At 43.9% G+C, this 12,229-nt stretch overlaps 1 protein-coding gene and 1 long non-coding RNA gene across 2 annotated transcripts in view; one reads left to right on the top strand and one right to left on the bottom strand.

Annotated features, from left to right (window-relative positions):
- The first annotated feature begins 3,575 nt into the window (after nucleotides 1-3,575).
- Nucleotides 3,576-6,451, top strand: LOC108526918 (uncharacterized). The gene is made up of 3 exons (XR_001884638.1): nucleotides 3,576-4,138; nucleotides 4,861-4,971; nucleotides 5,671-6,451. It is a non-coding gene; the product is annotated as an uncharacterized LOC108526918 (long non-coding RNA).
- The window catches only part of DLGAP1 (DLG associated protein 1), an 830,806-nt gene continuing 824,766 nt past the window's right edge, over nucleotides 6,190-12,229 (bottom strand). Inside the window, exon 9 of the mRNA XM_017867933.1 lies at nucleotides 6,190-6,275. Coding sequence (XP_017723422.1) covers nucleotides 6,217-6,275 — 59 coding nt within the window. The 3' untranslated portion in view covers nucleotides 6,190-6,216. The remainder of the gene's footprint in view (nucleotides 6,276-12,229) is intronic.

The raw sequence follows: 12,229 nt of genomic DNA, 5'->3' as shown, positions 1-12,229 counted from the left end.
AAAAAAAAAAAAATAATAATAATATAAAATAAAAGTAAAAAGATAAATGTGAGAGAGCTCTGAGATGAGGCCAATGGTTGGTCACGTGAGGTCTACTTTATCTGAGGTGAGGGTAATCCTGTGACGACAAACGGCTAACCCTTGGAAAATTCTTTCCACACATCTTCCAGTTTCTGGGTCTCATGGCTCCATCTCTGCCATTTCAGGAGGGTCCTGGTCTTAGGAAGCTATTTGGGAAACTCTCAATGCTCCCAGAGACATTGCTGTTCTTTTTTTTTGGAAACAGGATCTTGCTCTGTTACCCAGGCTGGAGTGCAGTTGCACAAACCGCAACCTCCACCTCCTGGATTCAAGCGATTCTCCTGCCTCATCCTCCCGAGTAGCTGGGACTACAGGCACCTGCCATCATGCTTGGCTAATTTTTTGTATTTTTAGTAGAGACGGGGTTTCACCATGTTGGCCATGCTGATCTTGAACTCCTGACCTCAAGTGATCCTCCCGCCTCAGCCTCCCAAAGTGCTGGGATTACAGGTGTTAGTCACCGTGCCTGGTTGAAACATTTCTATTTCATAGGAATATTTTGGCTGGATGCAGAGGCTAAGGCAGGAGGATTGCCTGAGACCAGGAGTTCGACACTACCCTGGGCAACATAGGGAGACCCTGTCTCTAAAAAAAAAAATTTGAAAAGAAAAAAAATTATATAGTAACTTTTAGCCAAAAGTATAATGACAAGTGTCTGCAAGATATATCTGAGAACAGAACATTTGTTTGTTTAGTGTGGTGCTCCAGCCTCCACGTCACTTTTACAAACAGGATGTCTGGGTTTCTTTGCAGAAACAAGTTTCTTGAGTTGTGTTCTCAGTTTCTATAATATTCCATTTAGTATTCCTGACACACTGCCGCCTACCACGCTGGTGGAAGGAAGGAACTCCTTCTGAGAGACAGCTTTACCCTATCTCTGTCAGTTATCTGACTAACGTTTTGATTTCCAGTAGTAAAAGTGTTGAAACTGGCCGGGCATAGCGGCTCACTCCTGTAATCCCAGAACTTTGGGAGGCTGACGTGGGGGGATCTCGAGGTCAGGAGTTCGAGACCATCCTGGCCAACATGGTGAAACCCCATCTCTACTAAAATACAAAAATTAGCTGGGTGTGGTGGCGCATGCCTGGAATCTCAGCTACTCGGAGGAACTAAGGCAGGATGATTGCTTGTAGCAGGGAGTCGGAGGTTGCAGTGAGCTGGGATCACGCCACTGCACTCCAGCCTGGTGACAGAACCAGACTCCGTCTCAAAAAAAAAAAAAAAAAACAGTTGGCCGGGCACAGTGGCTCATGCCTGGAATCCCAGCACTTTAGGAGGCCGAGGTGCGCAGATCATGAGGTCAGGAGATTGAGACCATCCTGGCCAACATGGTGAAACCCCGTCTCTACTAAAAACACAAAAATTAGCTGGGCATGGTGGCAGGCGCCTGTAATCCCAGCTACTCGGGAGGCTGAGGCAGGAGAATCGCTTGAACCCGGGAGGTGGAGGTTGCAGTGAGCCAACATCATGCCACTGCACTCCAGCCTGGGCGACAGCAAGACTCCGCCTAAAAAACAAAAACAAACAAACAAACAAAAAGTTGAAACTTCATTCTCAATTTACACTGGAGGTAAGTCCATCAGTGTCTGTTTATTAAAGGATTTACCACAGTCTACCCTGACACACTGAGCACATGGCTTTGCTCCAAAAATAGAAAGACTTGGCTGGGCAAGGTGGCTCATGCCTGTATTTCCAGCACTTTGGGAGGCTGAGGGGGGCAGATCACTTGAGGCCAGGAGTTTGAGACGAGGCTGGCCAACAAGGCGAACCCCCAACTCCACTAAAAATACAAAAATTAGGCCGGGTGCAGTGGCTCACGCCTGTAATCCCAGCAATTTGGGAGGCTGAGGTGGGTGGATCTCTTGAGATCAGGAGTTCGAGACCAGCCTGGCCAACATGGTGAAATCCCGTCTCTACTATAAACACAAAATAGCCGGGCGTGGTGGCATGCACCTGTAATTCCAGCTACTCAGGAGGCTGAGGCAGGAGAATCACTTGAACCCAGGAGGTGGAGGTTATAGTGAGCCAAGATCGTGCCACTGCATTCTAGCCTGGGAGACAGAGCAAGACTGTCTCAAAAAATAAATAAATAAATAAAAGCAAAAATTAGCCAGGCATGGTAGAGTGTGCCTATAGTCCCAGCTACTCAGGGGGTTGAGGCATGAGAATTGCTTGAACCCGGGAGGCGGAGGTTGCTATGAGCCGAGATTGCAACACTGCACTCCAGCCTGGGCAACAGAGCAAGACTCTGTATCAAAAAAAAAAAGGAAGAAAGACAGACACAATGACAAGGACAGAGTTCACCTACAGAGGGAACGACATCAATACATTAGGAATATTTTCAATACGTTACATCCATTTGGGGTGTTTTTGGACACATTGTTTGTCATACTACGAACCACAGAATTTTTCCTTAAAATTTTTTTATTTTAGAGACAGGGTCTCGCTCTGTTGATGAGGCTGGAGTGTAGTGGTGCAATCATAGCTCACTGCAGCCTCAAACTCCTGAGCTCAACTGATCCTGCCACTTCAGACTCCCAAGTAGCTGGGACTACAGGTATATGCCACCACACCCAGCTAACTATGACAAAATATTTTTTGTAGAGATGAGGGGGACTCTTGCTCTGTGGCCCAGAGCTTGGGAATACCTGGCCTCAAGCTATTTTCCCGCCTCAACCTCCCAGAGTGCTGGGATTAGAGGTGTGAACCATCGCGCCCAGCCCTCATTTATTTGATTTCTTCAGAGAGGCTCATCTGTTCCTATATTTAGAGACATGGAACTTTTCTGCAGAAGACAACCTTCATCGTTTTCATACGGGCTTTCAAAAGAATGTGATGTCCCTTTGGCATTTTGGATTCTCACCTACAAGGTATAAACATATCGCCTTGGAGACAAGTCTCAACACAGAACACGCGCTGGTTATCAGTGGCAAAGACTTGCATCAGCCTACCACCACGGCTGGCTCATCTTGCCCCTCCAGGCCTGTGACTGCTGGAACACTCCCACTCCCACTCCCTGTGTGCGAATACACCACTTCAGCTGGACCAAGAGTTTCTGGCTCGGGTGGCCCCTCCTTCCCTGGAAAGAAATAGCTGCCTATAGAATATCAGAGCCATTCTGACTCAGGGGTGACTCAGCTCTTCCATGACCTGTGTTCCCACTTCTCCTTGATAAGGCCAATGTTTTGGTCCTACTTGTGAAAATACGTAGCCCTACATCTATCTCCCTGCTCCAGTATCAAGAGAAAAGACGCTATTCAGAGAAATATTTAGAAGATTCTTGTGGAATTCTTGTTGTGAGTGGTTTTTCCTTCTCTGCCATTGGTGTGACTGTCTCCCCCTTCCCTCAAATTGCTGTCTGGATGTTTCTCTCTTATCCGAATTTTCTTGGAGTTGGGGATTATCAGTCTAAAATCGGAGGTGAGAATGGATCAGTGTTATCGATAAAACTTTGCAATTATTTCTTTCAAACTGAACTTTTTCCCTGTTCACATATTTTTCCTCATCGCAACATAATCAAAGCATCGATGACTGTTTCTGTTTAAATTCAAAGGACATTCCACCTTTAACCTTAGCATTCATGAGATACAAAATGGGTTTTCTTTCTGCTGATTTAAAAGCTGATATGAAGCTGCACAGTGCAGAAGAGGGCACCCCTGCTCCAGAAAAGAAGAAACAGAACTGCCTGCCATAGACACTTGGTAGGGAGTGGCAAATGGAATCTTGGTTTGTTTTTCTCTTAGGACTTTGACAGTTATTTTTCCTTGAAAAGAATAAGAGAATCTACCTAAAATATTAATACTATTTTCAGAGCTCTAGGATAATACAGAGTCTTTTTTTTAAAAAAAAAGGAAAGAGGTTTCATTTCTGACAGTGGATTTCTTCCACTGATGTGCATACTCTTTGATATGAAAAGCTGTACGAAACTGCCTTGAATTCATTCCACAGATGGAAAGTTGCAAGTACGGTAATTAGCTAAGCAGTGGCAAGGCCGACCATCTGAGGTTTGATTTCTCATCAAAGATAGTGTCCGACACACGTGCCACTGAGCATGCTTGTAGGAGTTCCACGTTTCAAATGCACTGAGAATGCATGCATGGAACACACATCCCCCCACCCCAACAACCGCACTCCCAGGTTGCCCCTGCACACATATATTCTAACACGGTTACAACACAGCATGCTCCCGAGCCTCAGACAATAAGCTGCCCAAAAGATGCTCAAGCAACAGTGGCAGTGGGCCTGACCTCTGGTATCCGCAGCCACTCCAGAGAACTTTCTGTGAGCCCCAGGGACTCAGAGGAGGCCGAGTGATGAGGAAGGTGGCCAGAGGCTGCCAGACAAGCCCCAAGCAGTCATTCTGCTTCCTGCCTTCATTTTCCCTCAAACTCTCATCTTTCTGGAGAGAACAGAACCCTGTTCTGGGGGTGCAGACAAGCCATGACACCCAGTAGTAACCTCTAGCAAAACAATAGTTTTAAAATTACTTAGTGCTCTCTTGACTTTCCGATTGTTAAAATGAACATTGTATTTTGTCGCTGTATCCTTTTGTTGTAAGTGGAATACTGCACTCAAACCAAGCAGGCAATGTAAAACTATGACTTCAAAGCCATTCCTTGATAAATCATCAAAACAGCCCAGAGTGAACAGCTGTTATCTGTAACTCAACAGATAATTAACTGAAACTCAACGCTGAAATTGCTACTGGGAGTTTCCGCAGCCAAGGTCATTCTCATGGTGCTGCTTGATTTTGTTTCTGTGTCTCTTATTTCTTGTTAGGCAGGCAGGAGCTTGGATTGTCCTTCAGTAAAATTCCATTTTGATGGGTGAAGGGAACTTGAATTTCTGCTTGGCCTATCAGAGGCCTGCAACTTGCACTTTCTCCCTGAGGTGAGAAGGTTTTTTTCTTTTCACCCTGAAACACCGCTGCCTGCACCTTTTGCTTAGTTTAGAGCAGCAACATACTTTCCGCCACAAATGCCAGAAATACTGCCTTTTCAACTTGGTTTTGTAAAATGTGATGGTACTAAATCCACCAAAGGGATAGGGCACCCTCACTTTGGATTTGCCAGTCCCATGGGTACATAACTGACCTATTCTCCCACCTCCCAACCTTGAAACTCCAGCCCCCTGAATGGCCTCACCACTCCAACCCCCAGTGCAATTTCCCACTTCCCACCTCCATGCATTGCCCATTCACCAAGCCAGCCACATCTCCCTTTAAATTAAAAACTCACCCGAAAACCCACCACCTCTTCCATGCAGCCTCCCCTGATTAAGTGAGGAGGAAGAAACCTCCAAAGCATGACCGACAAACTCCCAATAAATGAGAACACACGCCCCCGCCCCCCAAACAAACACAGAAACTCACAGAAGAAGAAAGTGACACAGTCTCTACTTTTGATTTGTGAAACTCCTATGAGGCTAAGGAGATCAATTTTACACCAATAACCAATTCATCACTTCAGAAAATGAGGTCATTTTTCATATTCTTGGGGTTACTCAGCAAAACACTTTGCTTTGACGTCTCTTTTGTACTTTCCTCAAATCCTTCCTTTTCTTCTCCGCTTTTTGAATGCATGACTGAAGGGAACTGCCGCTCACCGACATGGACAACAGTAAAGGAACTTGGTCTTCACTATGCCTGGTGGTGGTGGGCCACGCTGCCCAGGAGGAACCCGCCATGAGACTGGCAAATGCCTTAACCATCTCATTTTCTCATCAGGGAGAAGGCTTAATGACTCTTTAGGCCCACATACTTCCTGGGAAAACACGTCTGCTCTGTTGGGACAAAGGACGCTCTAGACCAGGCTCTGCTGAAAGATCCAGGGCAAAGGTTCCTGACAAGACCATGTCCAGCCTCAAATAAGGCCACAGAAGAGCCCAGGCTCTCTGAGGAGCACCGGCTCCGAGGCAGTCACATCAGGAGACAGAAACAGACATGTTGGTGCTGCCCTCTCAGGTCATTGCAAACGCCACTTGAGGAGGGCTGAGAGCTTTGTAGCATAAAATGACCAGAACAAGGAGAAACACAGATGCAATGGCAATAGCTGGCAATTCGCACATGGCGTCAAACACCACTGCCACAGAAGCTTTTTAGCTACAAGCCGCGCTATGCAACCTTTAAGCAAAACATTATTGATTTTGTGGTTGTAAAAACATACCTTCAACTGCAGAACTCAGTTTTATGACACCTTGAACAAAAACAAAAAGTGGCAGTTATACAATGGACCCAAATCGCCTTTTCCAGGCTTCTCATAACACACGCATGCTTCAGACCTGGATTTTTCTTTTTCCTTTTTTTGCTGGTATTGCAAGAATGTAACTAAACAAATATCAACTTCAAAAATAAAATAATGTTTACTCTTAACCAGGTCTCATGGACGTCTTCTTTTCCCCACCAAAACCATTTGGGGAAATTTTTCACTACAAATGGGATCAAACATGTTTTTGGATGGGACAAAGGCCAAGTCTGTCTGAGTGACTTATTTCTGTGTATAAATTATACCAGATTATGGATCAATAAAAGTTCACACAATAGGATGCCAGGGACAAGCACTTCCTCTATGGTACTGTATATAGAGATCATTCGATGCATGTTAGGACAGAGTTTCTGTTGAAACATGTAACAGATGGTTAAAAACCATGGTGTGGGCCGGGCGCAGTGGCTCACGCCTGTAATCCCAGCACTTTGGGAGGCCGAGGCGGGTGGATCACGAGGTCAGGAGATCAAGACCATCCTGGCTAACATGGTGAAACCCCGTTTCTACTAAAAATACAAAAAAATTAGGCAGGCGTGGTGGCAGGTGCCTGTAGTCCCAGCTACTCGGGAGGCTGAGGCAGGAGAATGGCGTGAACCCTGGAGGTGGAGTTTGCAGAGAGCCGAGATCATGCCACTGCACTCCAGCCTGGGCGACAGAGCGAGACTCCGTCTCAAACAAAACAAAACAAAAACAGAAAAACCATGGTGTGATCTGGTAACTTTCTTCTCTGGGATGGTTGGGGCAGAGCCCTTTTCTTGGTCTGATGGGTTTAACTTTCAGCTCCCGCAAGCGAGAGACTGAACAGGTTATCTGAGCAACTCAAGTTGTTCATGAAGTAAGTCAGTACCCCTGACTGATATTTGTGCACCTTTTCAGTGAATTTTTTTTTTTTTTTTTTTTTTTTTTAAGACGGAGCCTCGCTCTTTCGCCCAGGTTGGAGTGCAGTGGCGTGATCCCAGCTCACTGCAAGCTCTGCCTCCTGGGTTCACGCCATTCTCTGCCTCAGCCTCCCGAGTAGCTGGGGCTACAGGTGCCCACCACTACACCCGGCTAAGTTCTTGTACTTTTAGTGGAGAGGGGGTTTCACTGTGTTAGCCAGGATGGTCTTGATCTCATGACCTTGTGATCTACTCGCCTCGGCCTCCCAAGGTGCTGGGACTACAGGCGTGAGCCACTGCGTCTGGCCTTTTGGTGAATTTAAAGGTGAAAATATCAAACTAAGATAAATCAGACCTTTGAAAAGCATTTTTTATAAGTCATAGTTATAAATAAATAATATTATCTAATCTTATGCAATAGTCATGATCATTTAGGCTGAACAAAAATGTCTGCAGTTTCATTTGGTTGAAGTCCTGGTTCTCTTTCAAACTGGAGGAGTTTGCAAATACAATTCTTTTCAATACTGGTAAATCAAACTGGTATTAGCATGAACACACACTGATTTTAACAGATTATGTTCACATCGCTCTTCCTTATGACTTTCTGGAAAAGCTGCTTTGAAGCTTATTTCCTATTGAATTTCATCTTTCCTGCATAACCAGTGGTGTCTAACGCTGGTCCAACGTTGAACAAGAAACTCTCTAGAGGAGGAAGTATGCATATATATGTCCATATGTTTATTATAAATTTTGCTGATATGAAGGATATGTGGCACACAGTCTACAAGTAACAGTGAAATATACAGTATTCTTTACGGCAAATTCCATATAGAGAACTGGTTGCCATGGAATTCTTTAGTTCATCTTGGCCAAACTCTTGTATCTGTAGCCAGCAGTTCAACCATGATCAACAATCATTCATTCAGTTGCATCCCAGTTTACCCTTTTCCCAACAAAGTTACTGTTACTATATCTTTTATGTGTATAAATTATTTTTATTAAATTAAAGCCTCTTTCAGCTTCAATACTATGTCAGTACTCATACCATGGCGTATTTGTCAGTGTACATAAAGTTGGGCAGAGATGTGCAGTGACCACACCAGCATGTAGTCTTTCCACCATACGGGTATGGTAGAATGTAACCTCAAGAGCATGGATAGAAACATGACTAGGAAATGATGAGTTTTAAATATTTATAACTTTTGTTTTTGATATAATTTATCTAACTGTAAGTTATACATTTTAATTTGTAGTAATGGGCTTCCAAAATGTCTGAAACTGTAACATCTGGCTCTTGCAAGCTGGTATGAACCCGCTTTAGGGCACCACTGCCATAACTGATGTTTCTTTCTGCTCAGGCCCAGGGAAGACCTTGAACTTCAGGATCCTCCCTGAGATCTTCATAAAGGGGGTTATAACGTAACTGAACAAGACAAATGGAAGTAAACTTAGGATTTACTATTATTTTGCCAGTTATTTCAAAACCTGTAAAGCCTTTCATTGCAAAAATAAACTATGCATACATCGTCTTAGAAATAACAGTCATTGACAATCAACTAGTATAATCACAATATCAATGGATTTGACTGGATTTGACATTCTTTTGGTCAGGCAACTAAACCAAGATGCAAAGTCAGGTACAAGCAATTGACTTATTAAGCAATGACCTCATCTTTTCAGAGTAGAATTCTTATATACATCAGAATAACAAGTTTTTCAGCCATATTCATTTTTGAGCATAATCATGGTGTCAGCAAATGTCATTCAACTGAAAAGATAACAATGTGCTCTGATCAGTATGTAGAAACGGGGTTCATGCAAGAAAACAAGAAAATTTAAACAAATTCTCAGGGAAGACAGGGGTGGCAGTGAAGGACAGCCCAATAATCATTCACTGACTTGGGAAAACAAGGTAAGCTCAAATACAAACAAAAATGAGATCTCTCATTAGAAACCTTATTTTAAGAAAAACATGTGATTCATTAGCTCCAAATAGACTTTTCGTATATTTTTAAACCCCAAGTCAAATTATTCTGTATAGTAGGGTAGGCCTTTATATTGGGAAGTTAAGTATGTTACAGTGAAAATTTAGAATGAGCTATATCTACTTGGACACCTTATATTAACATGATACACAAAATTGTACAACGAGTGGGAAAGATCATTTATCTCAAAGTGTAAACGTTTTTTAAAAATTTGAATATTTAAGAGGGGATTGATGTTGATGTTAAAAAGCTACACATAGCACTGCTGACTTCCAGGACACACAATAGACATTATCTGGTGAGAGGCTGACATTGACATGGCCTGGAATTCAGGGTAAGCCGTAACACATACATTTTTGTATGTATATATAGACACACACACACACACACACACACACACGGATGCTACCCCTGTCCCCTTGGTTTCTTTTTCATAGTCTACAGAAGTGTTTGAAATATACAATTGAAAACAACAACAAAAAACAAACTCAATTGTTTTTCTCTCAGCTCAATATTTTCTTTTTCTTTCTTATTTTTTGAGATGGAGTCTCCCTCTGCCGCCCAGGTTGGAGTGTAGTGGTACAATCTCGGTTCACTGCAACCTCCGCCTCCCAGGTTCAAGCGATTCTCCTGCCTCAGCCTCCCGAGTAGCTGGGACTACAAGAACGCCTGACTGCACCCAGCTAATTTTTGTGTTTTTAGTAGAGACATGGTTTCACCATGTTGGCCAGAATGGTCTTGATCTCTTGACCTCGTGATCTGCCTGCCTTGGCCTCCCAAAGTGCTGGGATTACAGGCGTCACTGCGCCCAGCCTATTTCCCTGTTTCCTCTACTTCATCTCACATGACTTTTCTTCCCCTTATTCCAGACCCATTAGCCACATGGTTTCTCTCTGTGCTTTGCAATGCTATTTCCTTTCTGCCCTTGGCTAGTGTACTTGCTGCTCACTCTCTCTTGCCTGCTGCCCTAAACTGCTCAATCTTCCTATAGCCAGCTCTTTTCTTTTGTTCATATTTGACTTCAAATATAACTTCCTCAGAGAGTCTTCCTTGATTACTGTATTTAGAGCAGGCCAGAAATAACTCTCTACCCCATTGCTCTCTTTTATTTATTTATTTAATTTTTATTTTTCAAAAGGATGGCGGGGGGCGTCTCACTTTGTTGGCCAGGCTGGCCTTGAACTTCTGGGCTCAAGTAATTCTCCAGCCTCAGCCTCCCAAGTAGTGGGAACTACAAGTACATGCCACCACAACTGGCTTTCTTCTATTTTTTAAAAATAGCACTTATTGCTGTTTGCAGTTATCTCATTGATTTTACATCTGCTTCCTTGTTTACATCTGTCCTCCTCATTAGAATGTAATCAGAATGAGAGCAGGAACCTGGTCTGTTTTCTTTGCTACTGGAACTCCTCTGCCTAGAAGTTTGTAGCATAGAGCAAACACACAAAAAATATTTATTGAATGAAAAAGTGATCATTCCCGAGTATCCTCAAGGAGGATCTTATCAATCCCAGCAAATGTACTTCAAATATGTTATTTCAATTATGGATGTTATTGAGCTGAGTACTCAGATTTCATTATATTGACCACTGTCTATTTCTACTCAGAGGCTGTTCTTTATAAGAAGTTAGTCAAAATCTATGTGTAGAGTGAATACATGTAACTTATAGTAAATCTTTAGGTGTTTTAGGGTTCCAGTGTTGGCAAGGTCTCTGAGAAGTAAGTTTATCGGCTACTTGGAGACAAAATTATGCCCTAAATGGACTTCAAGAAATATTAGTTAGTTAACTTTATATTCAAATACCTCAATAATCTGCAGTTCTCTTGACTCAACTGTCATCACCCTGGGCCAAATTATGACAGCAATGTTCACAGGAAACTGTATGATAAGGCACAATAGAGAAAGAGGAACTAAAAAAGAACTTCAGCCTTTAATATCCCTTTTCTAAGTCATTCCTTTGCTGAAGCTGGAGTGACTTTTTCTAAAGCTCATGTAATAGCCTTCCAAGTCTTCTTTTATTCATTTATTTTTTAGATGAACTTTCACTATATTGCTTAGGCTGGTCTCAAACTGCTGTGCTCAAGTGTTCCTCCTGCCTCAGACTTCCAAGTAGCTGAGATTATAGGCATGTACCACAGTGCCCAGTGAAATTCTTTTTTTTTTTTTTTTTGAGACGGAGTCTTGCTCTGTCACCTGGGCTGGAGTGCAGTGGCCGGATCTCAGCTCATTGCAAGCACCACCTCCCGGGTTTATGCCATTCTCCTGCCTCAGCCTCCGGAGTAGCTGGGACTACAGGCGCCCGCCACCTCGCCCGGCTAGTTTTTTGTATTTTAGTAGAGACGAGGTTTCACCGTGTTAACCAGGATGGTCTCGATCTCCTGACCTCGTGATCCGCCCGTCTCGGCCTCCCAAAGCGCTGGGATTACAGGCTTGAGCCACCGCGCCCGGCCGAAATTCTTAAGATAAAAAGCTTTAACATTACCTGCAAAACGCTCTATGATGTCAGTTACAGATGAATAAAAATTGCCACAAATTCTTCCATACTTCTCCCACAGAGAAGTGGAGGCTGTGTCTCCTCTCCTTGAATCTGGGTAAACTCCGTGGCTGCTTTTGAACATTAGAATACAGAGGAAATGATGCTCTCTCCCAGATCTCATGAAACAGGCAGCTTGCCCTCTGGTCTCATGGAGCACTCCCTCTGGGAAGCCTGAGACAGCAGGTTACAAGTCCTGAGACAGTTCTGATGGAAAGGCCATGTGCAGACACTCGGATAAACATCAGCTGAGCCTAAGCGTCAAGTTTAGGCAGAAGGAAGAAGCTGTAGGCCGGGCGCGGTGGCTCAAGCCTGTAATCCCAGCACTTTGGGAGGCCGAGACGGGCGGATCACGAGGTCAGGAGATCGAGACCATCCTGGCTAACACGGTGAAACCCCGTCTCTACTAAAAATACAAAAAACTAGCCGGGCGAGGTGGCGGGCGCCTGTAGTCCCAGCTACTCCGGAGGCTGAGGCAGGAGAATGGC

Source organism: Rhinopithecus bieti, unplaced genomic scaffold, assembly GCF_001698545.2.
Source record: "Rhinopithecus bieti isolate Rb0 unplaced genomic scaffold, ASM169854v2 scaffold_3856, whole genome shotgun sequence".
NCBI classification, from domain to species: Eukaryota; Metazoa; Chordata; class Mammalia; order Primates; family Cercopithecidae; genus Rhinopithecus; species Rhinopithecus bieti.
This window is presented reverse-complemented; position numbering and strand designations above follow the sequence as displayed.